Genomic DNA, 20000 nt, shown 5'->3' on the forward strand with positions numbered 1-20000 from the left:
CACGCTGCCAGGTTTCCAGTTGCTTAGCAACCTTTTTATCTGGTCCTGATGGAGCCGCTCGTCTGAAGGCTCAGGGACGTTTACACCGAGGTGACAAACAAGGTCTGCGTGAAGTCGTCCCTTCGCTGCTCTGCACATTTAGCCTGTGAGCGGTCAGGCGGAGGACGCGTCCTCACCGCAGGTCACACACAGACGCCTGAGTTCACTTTGAGGGGGAAACACAGAAACAGATCATCAAGTCTGAAACTGAAGCTCTAACTCTGAACCTGTGTGAGAGTTTAAAGGGTTATGAAACAGCCTCATTTAAATCCCTTCATATGACCGATACCAACAACAGACGACCACGACTGAAGTCATCCAGCGAGCCGGTCAGTCGGGGAGATGTCCCTCAAATGAGGTGAATATTAAACGCCACACGGAGCAGAGGTTTCACGCCGTGTCGGGAGTGATATACAACATAGAAGAGGGGATTAGGGCCGGTCTGTAAGGAAACAGAAGGAGGGAGGGGGTCTGGATTTAGTATCTAGAGGAGAAAGTCCAGAAGTGAAGATGAGAGGTTCAGAGGATGTGATGTTTGTGGGAAATTTCTATTTTATTCTCAACATTTCAGGAGAAATCTGTCCTCATGTATTAGTTCTTAAAGACAGAAAATAAAGAGGAGTGCTGCACATGCTCAGTGAAGAGTTCAACTAAAACCTTGAACAGTGATGGAGCGTTAACCGGACGGAAGCTTGAGTCACCTTTGGTGGATAATTAGAGAGATTGAAAGGATTCATAAGAACACACAACACATCGCCTCCCTGACGTCACCCGTCTGTTCCTGAAGCTCTGTTTTGAAGCCGGTCATCGTCAGGTGCCATATTGGAAATGCTGAACTCAACCTAACTTAGGTTGAAACATGTTTATTTCTGCTGTAAAGATCGTCTCCTTGAGTGGGTGTGTATGTGGTTTCTGGTGTTTCCGCAGCCAGCCTCTAGTGGACACTTGAGGAACTGCAGTTTTTAGCACTTCTGCATTGGCTTCAATTCTCGCGCCTGGAGGTTTCTGCTTGGCCTTCAGCCTCCAGGCAAAGATCTACAACATACACACCTGTCAGTCAACACACACACACCTTAATCATGCAGATCCATAGGAGGAACTTTACACTGGAAGGACGTGCGTTTGGACCGGTGGACCCAGGGTCTAAATTTAGTTCAGGGGTAGATAATCTCCCCCCTAAAAAAGCCCCTGCTAGGGGGGTAGTACTTTACAAAGGTCCAGGGGCTTTCGGGGGGCGGGGCCTGCAATGCTGAACGTGTCTGATTGGTAGATTAACCTCAGTGTTTTTATTCCTCCCTCCGTCCACAATAACATCACACACATCTGTGATTCTCTTGATTTCTCTTTCTTTCATTAGTTTTTATTTGTTCTATCTTGTTTGTATGTGTGTGTACTTTTCAAAAGAAGAAGCTGTGATTCTCTTGATTTAGCAGCTTGTAACAGTAGTCTTCTCTCAGCCCACCGTGAATGCGTCTCTCCTCCCGGTGTTCCGCTTTTAAAAGTGACCCTGTAAACTGGAGACCTTCAGCTGAACGTGTCAGTGTTTGTGGAGTTTACACAGCTGTTGAAACACAGAGGGAGTTCCTGGGAATGCAAACTAGTTTAGTTTTTATTAAGATTTCAAAATATCCTCATCAGATATTTAATGATGGTCTAAAGACGTTTATGAGGGATGCATCCGGCTGAGAGTCTCCAGTTAACAGGGTCGCTGTTTAAACCAAAACACCGGTCGATCTCTGCGATCTTGGCTTTTTGAGTTCAAAAGGATTTTAAAGCCGTGTTTTTTTTTGTCAAATTTTTTTTTTGTCAAAATTTTTTGTCAAAAATTTCTTTTGTCAAAAAAAAATTTTGTCAAAAAAATGTTTTGTTAAATTTTTTTTTGTCAAATTTTTTTTTGTCAAAATTTATTTTTTCAAATTTTTATTATTCCATTTTTTTCCCAAAAAATTGTTTGTCAAATTTTATTTTTTTTTTCAATTTTTTCCAAAAACCATTCACAGTCATTGTTTTTTTTTCCATTCCATCTGTGATTCTCTTGATTTCTCTTTCTTTCATTAGTTTTATTTGTTCTATCTTGTTTGTATGTGTGTGTACTTTTCAAAAGAAGAAGCTGTGATTCTCTTGATTTAGCAGCTTGTAACAGTAGTCTTCTCTCAGCCCACCGTGAATGTGTCTCTCCTCCCGGTGTTCCGCTTTTAAAAGTGACCCTGTAAACTGGAGACCTTCAGCTGAACGTGTCAGTGTTTGTGGAGTTTACACAGCTGTTGAAACACAGAGGGAGTTCCTGGGAATGCAAACTAGTTTAGTTTTTATTAAGATTTCTAAATATCCTCATCAGATATTAATGATGGTCTAAAGACGTTTATGAGGGATGCATCCGGCTGAGAGTCTCCAGTTAACAGGGTCGCCGTTTAAACCAAAACACCGGCCGATCTCTGCGATCACGGCTTTTTGAGTTCAAAAGGATTTTAAAGCCGTGTTGAAACGTCTTTGCTACTCGCGCTTATCTCCTCTCACGTGTTGATTCAGTGAATCCATCTGTGATGAAATATAGCACCATCTAAAACAGACCAGCTGTTAGCTTCATGCTAACAGGCTAACTGTTGTGTTGCTCATAATGATACCTGCCTGTCCGTCTGCTTCTATGGTGTCATCTGTGATGAATGGCATTCCTCTTTGTGTTACTGCCCTCTACTGGTCTGGTGGTGTAGTGCAGTTTCTTTTTTTCCTCCATACATCTCTGGCCTGATTTACACAATCTACCCGGGACTTCAGCCCATGGTCCAAACGCAGACAACAATGGGGGACCGGGAACCTTTTAGTTCAGGGGAAGTAGTTCTGGGGGCTAAAAGACCCCGAGACTCTTGGTCCAAATGCACCTCATGCATAACTTTTAGCCTGAGTTTTTGCCCTTACATAGAAATGAGCTTCACAGACAGACGTTTGCAGTCAGTCTCAGTGGACGTTGATCGGCCTCATTTTCAGCTCATTCAGATTTATTAAAACGTGTGCAGAGAGCAGGATGGTTGTTTGATTAATCCCTGGGTGGAAATGAGATTGCCTAAGAAGCAATAATATTAAAATGATACCAAGAGAACACAGACCAAGTTTCACAATCATCATGTAACAGTGACTCAGTGTCAGCTGCACAGGTTTTTATTCATCCTATCCAAACAAAGTGCACACAGCAGTACCTCTGTTCACCACAGGGGGCGACAGAATCCACACAGATAGAAGCGTCTCTAAATCACTCTTATCCCCCAGGCTCTCTTTAACTGCTCGTATTTGACTTTCCCTTGCAGCGCTGCTCAGTCACACACCGGCACACCGGACTTGTAATCACGCCACAGTGAACATCTCAGTGTAGCTCTGGAAACCAGACTGTTCAGCCTGGTGTTCTGCCAAACGCTGCGCTGACTCATCTCCAGGCAAGCTAAAGTAGGAGCCATCTGACGATTTTCTGTAACATTCGAGCACCATTAGGCTGGCAAACAAAAATAACAGTCACACTCATTGGATGTGAAGTACAGTACATATGACTATAAATACACCGCAGTGACATAAGCGTGAAGAGGACATATGTGCACAGGTAGATGTGAGAGCGTTTTGGCAAGAAGAAGGAGAGCAACAGTGGTGTTATACAACGACCCCCCTACCGGTACCTGCGTAAGAGTCAGGGCAGGGACTCAACACATGAGCATGATATGACACGCTGGTCTAGAGGCGGCCGTGTGTGCGCTCTCAGAGGATGCATGTTCAGTTAGTGATGCAGCGTAAAACTCTGAAACATGACGACTGCAGAGTCAAATATCTGAGCTGAAGTGAGAACGCTGCAGGAAAATATTCAGGAGAATTCACAGAAGAGCGATGTGCAACAAGACGGATCAAACATCCAGGGCTGAGGAAGGAGATGGGTGGTTTATTATCTGTTTGACTTTAGTGACTTCACTGACTACATTTATGCTTTTTTCTGGGCTGAGAGATCTTAATGAGGACATTTCTGCAGAACACTTCACTTAAGAACAGAACATTGTTTGCAAGCATGTGTTCACCGTGAGCTCCTTCAGTCTGTGTGCAAGTGATCTGGGCTTTTATCGTGCACGTCAGGTACTTGTTCTTGATAGAAGTCTGACCCTTTAAAAGCAAACCCCCTCTGTCCACTTACTTAGAGAAACATCAGCAAACTGTACAAAAACATACAGCTGACTTCGCCGGTTTGTGATTTTATTCGCCCACAACATTTCGTCCGTCTTCCCCACGTGTGTCTCAACGAATCACGGTGCAGTTCATCAGTCACGTATCTTGACAATGCAGACATCTTTTCAAACGTCTCAGTCACTGATTGGTGGTCACTGGCCTGAGTAGGGCACAGATGAGCCAATGAAACTTGTCCTGCATCTAATCTCATGGATGTGTTGCACCACTATGAATAAGAAATAATTCTCCATCCAAACCTGCACAGAGACAAACCTGGATCACCTGACCTCTTACAGACGAGGCACACAGACGCAGGTATGAACAAGAAACACATCACTAACAGCAGAAGTGAAAAACAAACACAGAGATATTCCAGTGTGGACTGACCCTGAGGCCGAGCTGTTACCAGGGATTTTTGTTTTGTTCTGCAGAAGGGGCAAGTTAGTGAGATGCAACCGTTCACTGTATTTAAAAATAGACGCACCTCCTCCTCCTGTTGCTCAAAATCAAAGCCAAAATACCAACAGGACGTGACCCTCTGCACCGGCACCAACATCTTACACTGGTAATATGGACAGATTCTGAACAGGAGAGATCAGATGCTAACAAGCTTACCAATACCCCCCTGAACGAAGACAACATTCTAGAATTCTGTCCTTTAAGATCAAAGACAACATTCTAGAATTCTGTCCTTTAAGATCAAAGACAACATTCCAGAATTCTGTCCTTTAAGATCAAAGACAACGTTCTAGAATTCTGTCCTTTAAGATCAAAGACAACATTCTAGAATTCTGTCCTTTAAGATCAAAGACAACATTCTAGAATTCTGTCCTTTAAGATCAAAGACAACATTCTAGAATTATGTCTTTAAGATCAAAGACAACATTCTAGAATTCTGTCCTTTAAGATCAAAGACAACATTCTAGAATTCTGTCCTTTAAGATCAAAGACGACATTCTAGAATTCTGTCCTTTAAGATCAAAGACAACATTCTAGAATTCTGTCCTTTAAGATCAAAGACAACATACTAGAATTCTGTCCTTTAAGATCAAAGACAACATTCTAGAATTCTGTCTTTAAGATCAAAGACAACATTCTAGAATTCTGTCTTTAAGATCAAAGACAACATTCTAGAATTCTGTCCTTTAAGATCAAAGACAACATTCAGAATTCTGTCTTTAAGATCAAAGACGACATTCTAGAATTCTGTCTTTAAGATCAAAGACAACATTCTAGAATTCTGTCTTTAAGATCAAAGACAACATTCTAGAATTCTGTCCTTTAAGATCAAAGACAACATTCTAGAATTCTGTCTTTAAGATCAAAGACGACATTCTAGAATTCTGTCTTTAAGATCAAAGACAACATTCTAGAATTCTGTCCTTTAAGATCAAAGACAACATTCAGAGTTCCGAGAGTAAAGTCAACATTCTAACAGAGTTATTCATAAACATGAACACTGAGACATAAGTCAGTATTGTTAACATATTGGAGGCGGGGTTTATGACTTATACCGCAGCTGGTCAGCAGGGGGAGCTCTACTTGTTTTGGCGGTCATGTCATCCATCAGCTCAAGGTTGCATGAATCAGAGAAGGACAACAATCAGACAGTAAACATTTGTGTCTTCATCAACATTTTGAAACGTCCCTTTTTTGCTTGTAAACAAAAATTTGAGTTTCCAAAACTAAAGACATGTGAGGACTCAGAATCACAGACTTGTTGATATTTCCTGTTTTAATCTGTGGCTTCTTGAAATGGGATTTGACCTGTATGAGGTCAAATGTCACCTTGTTTTTGTTTATTGTTTTGTCACTCCCACAATCACCACAAGGGGCACTACAGGTAAACGGGCAGGTAAAGGCTACAAAAGGGGCACAGGTGAAGCAGTGATCTTGGGAACAGGAAGAGCACACAGTTTTTACCGCTCGTCTTAGACACCACGAAGCAAGTTGTCTATCTGTTTATCATTTGGATCAATAAACGGCGAGAAGTAACGCAACAATACTTGATTGTTTGGATTGGACATTGGACTCACTCCCGCACCCAGACAGAGACTAAATCAGGTCAGAACAGTCACTACCATTAAAAGCATGTAGAATAGCAACAGTTCTGTCCTCCACTGTTCAGGATGTCTGTTTTTTCCTTGTTTTTTTAACAAGCACTTGAACGCAGCACGGCCATAAACCAGGCAGCAGCTCTGTGAGCCTGTAGGAGCCATGGTGACAGATGGCCGAGTATCAGTGAGCACATGACACCTGAGCAAACCGATCTGTGACTCACACACCAATGATGCAGCCATTAGTAACCCTCAAATCTGGTTTACTTACCATACAGGGTTTGCGTTTCCTGCCATCCCAGCACAGACCTCTCTTCTCAGGGTTCGGTCACTATGGAGACGGGAGGCTGGCAAGGCCGAGTCTGAAAGCTTTCCACAGTCATCTGTCCTTTATCTCGCTGACTTAATTGTGGATGACATGGTGTGGAGCATGTGGTTGGCTCTCAGAACTGTAAATCAGAGGAAACGTTATATAACCTCTCTTTCAATGTTCTCCAGCGTTTCACATGCGACGGTTTAAAGACTCCCAGAGGCACAATTACGTTTTCACAAAGTTCAAATGTTTCTATATTTGGAGAAAGCATTGAACAAACTAGAAATAGATTTAGCATCTTTATATAAGAGGAGGATTTAGCAGGTTAAGGCTTTGTGCTGATGGCAGGAGTGAGCGTTAGTCTAAAGGTGCAGCGAGCAGTGGGCTCACTGCGGGGGCTGCACTGTGCAGAAACAGAAATGTGTGAAGCCTTTGCCTCCTGTTTTAGCTTCATGTGGCTCCATATAACCCAACACTGTCACAGTTAGAGCTCTAACAAGCACAACACAAGTGCTCCCTGCCTCGTTTCAAACGTATGTCGGTCATACAGGCTGTATATAGCCGGTAGAGCCCAACCCGTGTACCTGTAAGATGATACGACCGGGCTTATTAAGGCTGCTCACAGATACAGCAGTGTGGATTTAAAGGAACGAGGGTCAACGTCAAAGGGTTACCACATCCTGTGGGGTCATTCAATCCAGTGTCCTTCCAGCTGTACATGCACATTCACATGGAGCCTTATTTACAGAAGTTAGCTTTTAGAATATTAAGGAATGAAACTGATGCAGACTCATAGGGTAGAAACAGAGACCAGAGTTCCTCTCATTGAGCTCCTATGACACAAATGTCTCCTCACCACGCTGCAGAATCATAAACTCAGGGTCACAGCTCCTTATTCGGTCATTCACCACAAGGTGAGACGCAGTTTAAGCTTGTTTTGGAGTGATCTGACTTCAAACTGTCCCTTCAGAAAGCAGTGAACATCTACGCCAGGCCTTCCATTGCTCTTGATCAGGCATTCATCGTCTTTGGATGTGGAAGATTCAAACTAAGCTGTCTAAGTGATGCAATATTTGCATTCATTATGTTCAGTAACAGGCACCTTAGTTTGGGTCATGGTGTGCACAATCAGGTAGATTAGGATTAGGCAGATCCAGAGGTTGATATCTGATTAGCCCCCCCTGAATCATTCCCAAAACTCTAGATCAAGTTGTGTTGTCACCTTCTTTGCATTTGAATGAGTCTCATTTCTTTGTGAGCGTTTAGAAGTGCTCAGATGAATTTTAATTCTGTGATTCATCCCACGTTTTAATCTGTCAGCAACAAAAAGAACAGAAAGGGCAAAAAACCAATGCTTGAAGTAACTAAGGAAGGGTGTTATCATCAGTTCACTCCTTGCAGCGCACGTAGCAGAGCAGTGTGGTGTTTGAAAACAGTGACACGTGAGAGTAAAGTCAGTGCATGGTCCACACAGGAGGTCTGTCTTCAGTCTGCAGTCAGTGCATGGTCCACACAGGAGGTCTGTCTTCAGTCTGCAGTCAGTGCATGGTCCACACAGGAGGTCTGTCTTCAGTCTGCAGTCAGTGCATGGTCCACACAGGAGGTCTGTCTTCAGTCTGCAGTCAGTGCATGGTCCACACAGGAGGTCTGTCTTCAGTCTGCAGTCAGTGCATGGTCCACACAGGAGGTCTGTCTTCAGTCTGCAGTCAGTGCATGGTCCACACAGGAGGTCTGTCTTCAGTCTGCAGTCAGTGCATGGTCTACACAGGAGGTCTGTCTTCAGTCTGCAGTCAGTGCATGGTCCACACAGGAGGTCTGTCTTCAGTCTGCAGTCAGTGCATGGTCCACACAGGAGGTCTGTCTTCAGTCTGCAGTCAGTGCATGGTCCACACAGGAGGTCTGTCTTCAGTCTGCAGTCAGTGCATGGTTCACACAGGAGGTCTGTCTTCAGTCTGCAGTCAGTGCATGGTCCACACAGGAGGTCTGTCTTCAGTCTGCAGTCAGTGCATGGTCCACACAGGAGGTCTGTCTTCAGTCTGCAGTCAGTGCATGGTTCACACAGGAGGTCTGTCTTCAGTCTGCAGTCAGTGCATGGTTCACACAGGAGGTCTGTCTTCAGTCTGCAGTCAGTGCATGGTCTACACAGGAGGTCTGTCTTCATTCTGCAGTCAGTGCATGGTCCACACAGGAGGTCTGTCTTCAGTCTGCAGTCAGTGAATGGTCCACACAGGAGGTCTGTCTTCAGTCTGCAGTCAGTGCATGGTTCACACAGGAGGTCTGTCTTCAGTCTGCAGTCAGTGCATGGTCCACACAGGAGGTCTGTCTTCAGTCTGCAGTCAGTGCATGGTTCACACAGGAGGTCTGTCTTCAGTCTGCAGTCAGTGCATGGTCCACACAGGAGGTCTGTCTTCAGTCTGCAGTCAGTGCATGGTTCACACAGGAGGTCTGTCTTCAGTCTGCAGTCAGTGCATGGTTCACACAGGAGGTCTGTCTTCAGTCTGCAGTCAGTGCATGGTCCACACAGGAGGTCTGTCTTCAGTCTGCAGTCAGTGCATGGTCCACACAGGAGGTCTGTCTTCAGTCTGCAGTCAGTGCATGGTCCACACAGGAGGTCTGTCTTCAGTCTGCATCAGAATCTTTGTTTAAATCGTCCTCAGGTCTGACTGAAGCAGCTTTTATATCACTACAGGTGATGCTCTGTATCAGTTTGGCTCTGATTAGATAAGGTTAGAAAAGTCAATCTAATGAGGACGTGCATTTCCTCTGATTGCCAGCAGGGGGTGACTCCTCTGTTTGCCTAAAGCAGTCTGATTGTGCAGAGGTCTACGGGAACACGGGCCCTCGTCTTTGTTGATTTGTTCCCTCAGATTTTCTCTCCTAACAGGTTTAAGATCTAGTTTCAGTCTCACTCTGAACATTGGGATGTTGAAATGTTACTGCATGCTTTTGGAGTGAGGCTACCTTTAAGATATGATCACTTCTGACTCCACAAAAACAAGATGGCAGCCAAACTCTCAAACTCAAGGCTTCACATCAGAAGTTCACGAGCAGATGACGCTGCAGTGGCTTCACTGTGGACTCAGAACTATGTGATAATATTATTAAAGCTTTAAGAAGCAATTTAAATTACCTTCAAACTTTGCATCTGTTGTTTTGATACTAGATTAATTCCCTGGATGTAATCAGACTAATCGTCTGTGTGCACTCACGGGTCGGTGCAGCGCTTTCAGTTGACCTGCAGCCTGGAAAGAATCTGAGGAGAGGAATCTGAGCAGAGGAAATCACACCATGTCAGCAGCCATTAAAGATGCCACCTCATGTTGCAGCGAGGAAGCTGATCCCTCTGCAGCGCGTGTCTCTGCAGGAGTTTATACAGCTGAGTGTGTGTGTGTGTATGCATGTGCACGCACTGTCATGCACATGAGTGTGTGTGTGTGTGTGTGTGTGTGTGTGTGTGTGTGTGTGTGTGTGTGTTGCAAAATGATTCGTGGTGTTAATGGCGGGTTCCTAATGTGTTGTGCAATCCCTGACTTCACCGTCAGCCAGGAGGAGCAGACTCTCCTCCGTCTCCTCTGATGGACATGTCAGCTCAGAGCTGCTTCTTTGACCTTATTAGGGTTGCATTAGGATGACAGACATGAAAGGGTTAATGTTGTTCAATCGTTTGTACTTTAGACTGAGAGTTTTTCTTTTTGTCATGATCATTTTTTCCATGCATTTTAAGGAACACAAGCACGCTTCAACATTTAGATGATATGACTTTGTGTGATATGATCCAACACAGAGTTCTAGAAATGAAGAAGAGGGATGTTTGTTCCTTCACAGGTTGACAGATTTTATATTTGATTTCTCTCTGGAGCCTCATCAATGATTTAACCTGTGTCACGTGTATCGTCACTGATGCTCGCTCTGTTTGCTGATGCTCTCACTTTCTTGGCTTTTCATGTATGCACATGAAAGAGAGGATAGGTATGCTCTCCCTGCCTCCAACTTTGCCCTTCCATGTAGGTACATGGAAGGACAGGGATAAGATAAAACAGGGATAAGATATAACTTATGGGGGTGTCTAAGTTGAAATTTTCTGAAAGCATCAAGTTCACGAGTTGTGACCAAGCGGCATCCTCCAGTCTTAAGATAAGAAGCCCATGCAGACAGTGCTAAAAACTGCAGTTCCTCGAGCGTCCACTAGAGGCTGGCTGCAGAAGCACCAGAAACCACATACACACCCATTCAAAGAGACGATCTTTAAATAAACATGTTTACAGCCTGGTTCAAAAAACCCTTTAGGTCTGAAGAGCTCATTTCTCTCTCAGCACACACTGTAAGGGGGGGATTTATGATAACTGTATTTTTGAAGATTTAAAACTTGCAATTTTTGCCCAAATAAGGGCGTGGCTGACTTGACTGACAGGCGGGAACTCTGTAGCTGTTAGCGAGGAGGCTAAAGGCCTGCCTCTTTACCTCACACTAGTCATAAATCAAATCAAACTTCTTGCCTTCGTATCACATTACATATTTAGGATATAACATTAAGAGTGGATCATATAAATACATTTATATAAGAAAGAAAAATAAAGAAATCAAATCAAATAAATAAATCAAATATTGCCACCGTGTCACAGCGTATGTTCCAAACAAGGGAAACCCAGCCTCCAGCTTTAATTCATGACCTGTGCACATTTAAAGAACGTCTTTAGTTGTATTTCATGTGTGCATGATTGTATTTATGACCCTGTCTTCAGTGCTGTGGTTGTTTTGATGTTTCACTGACCGGCGTGTTCTTTTGCACCGTTTCCTCTCAGAGACAATAAAGTCAATCTAATCTCATTTTAAAAATAATGACACCAAGACTTTGAGATGTTTTCACAGGAGAGGAAGGGGAATCAATAAACTTATGCAACTTGTGTGGAAGTGCTGTTAGAGCAATAACAAGGACTCTGTCTTATCAGCCGTTATCTGTTGGAAGTCGTCCCTCATCCCGTCTTTAACAGCTGTGTGGAAAGAGACGTGTGATCAGGACCGTGTGAGTCTGACCCGGCAGCTTTAAACTCAGACTCATGACGTGTTAAAGAAACAGAAGCATCCCTCGATGTGATGTAGTGAGGCCGACATGATATACTGTCTTCATGTGCTGCACGTCTGAGAGGGAATTATCCAGAACAGAAGCTCTGAACTCTGACCTCTGACCTCTGACCTCTATACAGAGCATAGATATTTTTAAAAGCAAACTCAAGACCCACCTTTTAGGTCTCCCTTTTAACTGAGTTTTATTCTTGAGACAGTTTTATTTCACCTTATTTATTTATTTATTTATTTATTTATTTATTTTTTCATTTATTTATTTATTTATTTATTTGTTTGTTTTTTTATTATCTAGTTCAAATTTTAGTCACCTTTTATTTATTTAATTTAATTTATTTAATTTATTTATTTATTTATTTATTTATTTATTTATTTATTTATTTATTTGTGTATTTGTTTAGTCACCTTTTATTTATTTAATTTTATTTATTTATTTATTATCTAGTTCAAATTTGAGTCACTTCATATTTATTTTATTTTATTGTATTTATTTATTTTAAGTATAGCATCTTATTTTCTTTTAATGGTTTCATATTTGAGTGTTTTATTATCTTATTAATGTATTTTATTTTGGTGAGTTTAACTTCCTGTGTTGAGTTTTAACATGTTATGTTCCCTCCAGTGTTTCCTGATTAAGATATCATGAGAGCGTTTCCTCAGTTCGCTCAGCAACTTCTTTTTTATTTTTCATGTATTGATTTATTTTATTTCTATTGTTATAATTATCACTGTTGCATATATTGTGTTCTTAACATGAGAACATGTCAGGGATCTGAACCAGCTCACAGAGTGTGTGTGAGCTGCAGGTCGACCTGCTGCGTCTGCAGGTGTGCAGCTTCTGCAGGGAGGGTGAGTGTGCTGAGATCAACCTGAAGAGTTTTACTGCAGTGTTTATCAGAACACCGGCGAGGCCACAGGAACAGAGAGAGCAGATAAAGTGATCCGTGTGTGTGTGTGTGTGTGTGTGTGTGTGTGTGTGTGTGTGTGTGTGTGTGTGTGTGTGTGTGTGTGTGTGTGTGTGTGTGTGTGTGTGTGTGTGTGTGTGTGTGTGTGTGTGTGTGTGTGTGTGTGTGCGCAGAGATGGAGTAACGCTGGCACACACTGAAGGTCAGAGGAAGTATCAGTGACAGGAAGTGAGCTGCTGCCAGGTTCAGGCCAGGTTACTGTGGTAATGAATGGCCGTGCTGAGTGACACCTGGCCGGACTTGAAAACATGGGGGGGGGGACGGCGCTCTGAATCACACACATGGTCACACACGTGGACGGTAACACACACATCTGGACGCTCTCTAAAGCTTCTGGAAACTTGGCGTCACATCTGAAATATGTTGAAACATTAAGTAATCCAAAGTTAAAAAACAACTCTCAAAAGAGCCGGTGTTAAATTGAGATATGAAGTTTCTAAGGGAGCTAAATGTTTATTAAAGAAGAAGCCACGCCCACTTTACACCTGTAAAGAATAAAGAAATGGTCTTCAGTAAGACAAAGCAGCAGGGATCCAGATCTCCAGAGTCTGAGGCTTTTTAGGAATCACACTTTAGATGTTTTTCAACCGGAGGAACTTTACCCCTGAACTACGTGCGCCGCTCCCGGTGTTCCAGTTTTAAAAGTGACCCTGTAAACTGGAGACCTTCAGCTGAACGTGTCAGTGTTTGTGGAGTTTACACAGCTGTTGAAACACAGAGGGAGTTCCTGGGAATGCAAACTAGTTTAGTTTTTATTAAGATTTCTAAATATCCTCATCAGATATTTAATGATGGTCTAAAGACGTTTATGAGGGATGCATCCGGCTGAGAGTCTCCAGTTAACAGGGTCGCCGTTTAAACCAAAACACCGGCCGATCTCTGCGATCACGGCTTTTTGAGTTCAAAAGGATTTTAAAGCCGTGTTGAAACGTCTTTGCTACTCGCGCTTATCTCCTCTCACGTGTTGATTCAGTGAATCCATCTGTGATGAAATATAGCACCATCTAAAACAGACCAGCTGAGTCTCTTCATGCTAACAGGCTAACTGTTGTGTTGCTCAGAATGATACCTGCCTGTCCGTCTGCTTCTATGGTGTCATCTGTGATGAATGGCATTCCTCTTTGTGTTACTGCCCTCTACTGGTCTGGTGGTGTAGTGCAGTTACTTTTTTCCCTCCATACGTCACTGGCCTGATTTACACAATCTACCCGGGGCTTCAGCCCACGGTCCAAACGCAGACAACAATGGGGGACCAGGAACCTTTTAGTTCAGGGGGAAGTACTTGGTCCAAATGCACCTTTAGACACACATCTGCTGAGACCATGTTAGAGAGAAGGATGGAGGGAGATGAAGAGAGAGAGAGATGATACTGCATGAAGGTGAATCATCTGTCTGTTAGGTGTTCTGTGCTGCAGGACATGTTTGTTTTAAAGTCATGTTATCTTTATGAGAGAGTAAACACTGAGCTGCGTGACGAGTTCAGGGTCTCACGTGCTAACCTGAGCTCGTCACTGACAGACTCAGATGACAGATTTGATGCTGACTCTGACATTTGACTGACATTAAGCCAACCAGCCCCCCTCCAGAGGCCGCTGATACACAATGGGAGCACGCGGGCAGATTATTCGCCGTGGGTCTCACCGAGGTGACATTTTCCAGCCGTGTTTTTGTTGTTCCTCTCTTTTCTTTAAAAACAGCCCTCCATGTGCAAAACCTCAAACGGCAAGATCAAAACAACCTTCATCAGGGAGGCGACTATAGGCAAAGTGAAATGTCACATATTGTTACAGACAGCTTTTATTTTAAGGGGACAGAAAACACAGAACCTGACGTGGTCAGAGAGCGCCTGCAGGACGGACTGTGTGACATGAACCAGGTCGTTCACACATGACAGCGGCTCCTCGGGCCTCGTGTCCAAACCGTCCCGTGTTTTCCTCTCTCTTTGTGCTCTTGTTGTTCAGACGTAACCTTGCCAACAGAATCAGATGTATTATTTCCCTCTCTGCAGCAAAGTCAGTCTCATGTGTCCGTGGATGGCCGCAGAGACGCAGCTCACCTGTGATGTGGGCTCACTCCTCGGCGTCCAGTGTCACATTCCTGCAGCTCTATTTAAAGCTCTGATATGTGCTGATGCTGTGAGATCGCAGCACATCGCCGCGCTGCGTGTCAGAGGAGGTGAGGTGCAGCGGAGCGGAGGTCGGTTTGTGAGGGCGACATGTGAGCGAGGATGTGCACAATTAGAAAAAAACCTGAGCACCTGTCTTGTCACAAGCTTCCGTTCTCCTCGTGGCGGAGCGCTGAAACACCTGCATGGGCAGGCAGGGCGCCAGGATGTCACCACAGATGCTTCAGCCTGTCAGAGCTGCAGGATCAAAGAGGGGTGTACATGTCTTCCCCTTTTACCGCCTCAGATCTCAGATAGAGGTTAGGTTTTAACGCTCAGGGTGCAGTTTGGATCATGATGCTCGAGTTCCTCACTTTTTATTAAAGGTGTGTAACACAGCCTGGAGAAGAGACGACCTCATGAAGTATTTGTGATCTGTCTTATCGTCTCCTTACTTTCTCTCCTGTCTCGCTTCCTCTGAGAGAACCTGAAAGAACTTCTGTTTCACCTGGAAGGTTCAGGAGGAAATGAAGACAGTAGAAAGTGTTGCAAACATTCAGACCTCCTCATAAGGTCATAATCACATCCCTCTCTCTCTTATATATATATATAATCTCTCTCTCTCTCTCTCTCTTGTGTCTCTGCGTGTCCAGAGATCAGATGTCACTCATGTCATGTTGTGTTGTGTGTTTTGTCTCTGGCTCTTTAAATAGAAGCAGATGATGTTATTATAAAATGACAGAGTGAAGGGGTGAGTCTTTAACTCAGCCTTCATGCGTTAACATCATTACTGACTCCTCCTGTCAGGGTGACACTTTCCATCCACCAGACTCTCTCTCTCTCTCTCTCTCTCTCTCTCTCTCTCTGTCTCTCTCTCTCTCTCTCTCTCTCTCTCTCTCTCTCTCTCTCTCTCTCTCTCTCTCTCTCTCTCTCTCCCTCTCTCTCTCATAGATCATAAATTGCATCAAATAATACACATACATATAAATAAAGTATATTATCAGTTCACAGCTAGATCAAAAGCAAAAGTCTGAAACAAAATAAACAATATATATAAAGAACAGCAACAACATTTATATGCTGTGGACACATGCATCTTAGAGCCAGAGTGTCTGCAGACCCGGCGGCTGCAGAGTCAGGACCACGTTTCTGAAACTACGTCTCTATGATCCTCATTGTTTGAAACAGCTCCCCCTAGCATCTAAAGTTAACCCTCTCCATAACTGTTAAAAAGAGTGCAGCATATTCAACCTCTCTGCCTGTTGACACTGTGGCAAAAATGTTGTTGAGCCTGTGACCGCTGCAACCAGGACTACAGCTTCTGTACATGGGGCACTTCGGCGCCCTGCATTAGCATCCTGAATTGATAACACAGCCTGCTTCAAGTCATGATTCTAATCTGCATAGCCACCCGCTCATTATACATTAGCTCTAACATGTTCCACATGTTCAGTGTTTGTTCACTGCAGGAGACGGATCACAGCCTCCGGCCTGAGAGGACATGAAGCAGCTCTGATCAGACTCAACCTGCTGCTGACTTTATTCAATCCCGTCCAGAAGCTCTGCAGCTTTAATGCTAACTCAGACTTCAGCCATGTCAGTGTGTAAATACATGCAGCTCAGAGTTTCACTTCTCTTTGGTTGTGAGAACATCTTTCATGGTAGTCAATAGATGGTCATTTTCTGTGAAGACGCCTCACACGCCTCTTTATTCTTCACAGCTCACAGACAGGAAGTGGACACGGCTCCATGACGTCATCGACACATTGCTCCTCTCTGTCCTCACTGACAGGTCGTCTGTTTTCCATGAAATTAGGAAATATACACACGGGTTAACACAGGTTAGGAGTGCATGGCTCATTTTAATCCAGATGCAACCTCCAGGGTTCAAAATTGCAGCTGACGTGAAGTGTTGACATGTTTACAACGTGGAACCAAAGCTGCAGTGTTTTAAACATCGCTCACGTCTTTATTTGAGACGGCTGTGAACTGAGTCCACTGACAGGATGGCGTTGTAGTGGTTCTCCAGGCGTCCACCGTCATCGGGCCGAAAACGTCTCTTCAGGAACTAAAAACTCACTCTGAGACTTTGTGTCCGTGTTTTTGCAGTTTATGGTTTTACTTCTTTTGTAACATGTGAGGTCGCCCCCTGGTGGCCGCTCTGCAGACTCCAGGTTGGAGGCAGAGGATCATTTTAAAGGCTGACACCTTTAACTCATATATTTAAGGCTCTTGTTACAGTTCAACATTTCATTATAATAAATGAGGAAAAACTAAACATCAATAATGATGTGACAGTGTGACCCTCCCACACACACACACACACACACACACACGGTCATCTCTAAGTGAGGTCATCCTGAGGCTGCTCTTGTGACTGATCAGGATTGCATTCACCTTTGACCTGAGGTCAGAGGTTAAACACATGGGAGGGGGGCAGAGCATTGGGGGCAGGGTCCAGTCTCAGCTCTGCACAGATCGACTCGTGACCTTTCGTTAAACGGCGTCGTGCAATGAGTCAGAGCCGTGCTGCAGAGCCGACCCGCCTCAGGCTGCACGGCTGCAGGAGTTCATACGATGAGAAGACACCATGATGATTCTGTTACAGGAAGATAACTCAGGTTCATTTATTTAAAGGAGAGGAAGACTCTGCAGAGTCTGTGCTGTAGGGACTGGATGGTGGAGCTTCTGTGTGGATGTCTGCTCACCACAAAGATATGTAACTCATCTGTAGAACAACAAAGGTTCATGCAGCAGGTTCAGCCCCCCTGTTGGAGAGCTGTGCAGCCGCCACACGGTCCTATCACCTGAATATAACTCCCAGCCTGAGGAGCGAGTGCTGGGGATCACCTCATGATAAACGAGGGCACTGCTCCTCCAGGCCGGCGAGGTGTCACATTCACAGGTCAGATGACTGAGTGTGGTCAAGCCATGCAGGCGGCCTCCTCTCTTTCAGTCCTGACCTTATCATCGAGCACAGTCGACCCTGCATGTGGCGCCTCAGCGAGGGGTCGTGATACGTCGCACACTCTGATGTGCAGTGACATCTCATTCAGATTCTGACGGCCAAATTCCACCAGATCCGTGTCTGATCCGTCTCAGCTCCAGATCTGATCGGTTTCTATTCTAGTCAATGTGTTGACTTCCACTGGATCCAGATCAGATACTCAAGACTTCTATTTGTGCCGGATGCCGGAGCACGACGCATCAATCTCAACAGAGCAGGTGGAGCGGAACAGGAAGTCAGGTTTCACCAAAACCAAATGAAAACATCCGGTTAATTTTCAGAATAAAACACTCTGTGTTATCACCAGATCGTATTTCACTTCACTACAACAACAAACCAAAGTCATGATGAGCGGAGCCAGGCCTGGAGTCAACAGGTCAGAGGTTTTCAGAGGAGCAGAAAGACAACATGGATGAGGAGAGGAGGAGGAGAATCCTGGATTCAGGGATTACCAAGGGGAAACCTCGGTCACATGACTCCAGCTGACTGGCGGCCTGAGACAGACCGACACAGATCTGGTGGAAGTCCGGTGTGAGGTGCTTAGAGGAGCCTCGTCCGGCTGGTCACCCCATAGTGTCTCTCACAGCTTTGGCGTGGAGAGAAAGTCTCTCCACGCCAAAGCTGCTCAGAAACCTGACCAATTAGTGTGAACTTAACAGTGCATGCACACCTGGGCATTGAACTCTCCACATCCATGCTCTGAGGGTCAATCCCGTACAGATGAATTATGTTACCATGAGGACCAAGGTCACGATTGTATCATCCTGTGACTCTTGTTAAAGCGTTTAAAGAGACTTGAAAACATCTTTGAGACATGTTGAAGTGTACCTCCTCATGTTTCAGTCTGTGTTCATGTGAGACTCTGACTGACGTCTTGCAGGTTTAATAATGTCTTCTTCTCCTCTCTCCTGCAGGACGCCTCCATCGCTCATCGTTTCCACCTGATGAGAGAAAAGCACCCGGAGAAGTTCAACAGCAGGTGAGGACGAACCCTCTCAGGCGTCGTGTGTTTAACACATGATGCTAACACCATTAGCTAATAGCCCGCCTCATAACCAGATAGTGACCTCGCACTTCAATCTGGAAACACAATGTGACGCCGCTCTGCAGTCGTCAGCAATCAATACGAGGACGACACCAGCCTGCGCACAGGATCAATATATCGGCTGATCCCTGTTAGCGTTAGAATCTGACCTGACTGTGACATGAAGGGAACGTGAGGCCAGAGTCCAACGAGGCAGGACCTCCAGCCGTCACAGAGCCGGTTTGTGTCCCTGTGTGTTGATGCAGGTAGAGATCTGCTCCCAGTTAATCGTGTGGAAACGTTTCTGCTGCTTTGTTACGGCGGCGCTGAGCGGAGCCAGCCGTGACGTAAACAGAGGTTTGTGTGCGGCTCTAATAGCAGAGGGGGTTTCTTTAAATGGCAGGCCGTGCAGATGAGTGCACAGCCGGCTAATTAATGGTTACGTAAGAAGAGTGGAAGCTGCAGCAGTCTGAGCGGAGAGCGGGAGAGGTCAGCCATCCAGAGTCAGAGAGGAGGAATACCTCAGCACGTCATGAGCAGCAAACACGGCTGAATTCAACCTTTAAGATAAAAACACTCTCTGTGATCTGAGGACATCTATAAACCTGCTCTCACTGCTCTGTCAGAGCATGAACCTCTAACCTCTGTGATGATGAGGATTCCAAACATCAGTCATGCAATCAAAACAACTCCTTCTCTACTGTGTAAAATACATCCTGGGCTTTTTGGTGATGTCACACATGGGGGCGTGGCCTAAAGACATCTGTTGTTGTTGTTGTTGTTTGAAAGAACCAGGATGTTTTATGTGAAATAGAGAGGTACAGTTTTGAAGATTTGATTGTATTTCGTGAGCTTCAGTCCTGAGAATGACTCGTTGACCTCACTCTAAGGGCCTGTGTCCACTGTCAGCGTTTGTCAGGCTTGGAAACTGTACTGTGAGGATGTTTTCAGGAGTTTATGCGTACGTGAAAACAGCCTGAGACTGCAGAGACAGAAAACAACTGACCTCTCTGCATTGGTTTTGCAGAAAAATAGAAGCTGCCTTTGCAAAAATGCTTGCTGTTAGTGGACACAGGCCCTAAAGGGTCACTCAGGGGTGCAAGTGTCCTTCAAAGAACAATCCATAACACACTCAAAGGAGTCTGCAAAGACTAAATATTTTTTGTGCACAATAATACTGTTTGAAAAGCTGACTTGTTGTGACTTGTTGTA

The 20000-nt window shown here is 44.5% G+C and overlaps 1 protein-coding gene across 1 annotated transcript in view; it reads left to right on the forward strand.

The window, feature by feature from the left end:
* Positions 1-20000, forward strand: part of LOC117820656 (diacylglycerol kinase beta) — a 294341-nt gene that overhangs the window by 204742 nt on the left and 69599 nt on the right. The window contains exon 20 of the mRNA XM_034694505.1: positions 18679-18743. Coding sequence (XP_034550396.1) covers positions 18679-18743 — 65 coding nt within the window. The remainder of the gene's footprint in view (positions 1-18678; positions 18744-20000) is intronic.

This window comes from Notolabrus celidotus, chromosome 10 (assembly GCF_009762535.1).
Source record: "Notolabrus celidotus isolate fNotCel1 chromosome 10, fNotCel1.pri, whole genome shotgun sequence".
Lineage (NCBI taxonomy): Eukaryota > Metazoa > Chordata > Actinopteri > Labriformes > Labridae > Notolabrus > Notolabrus celidotus.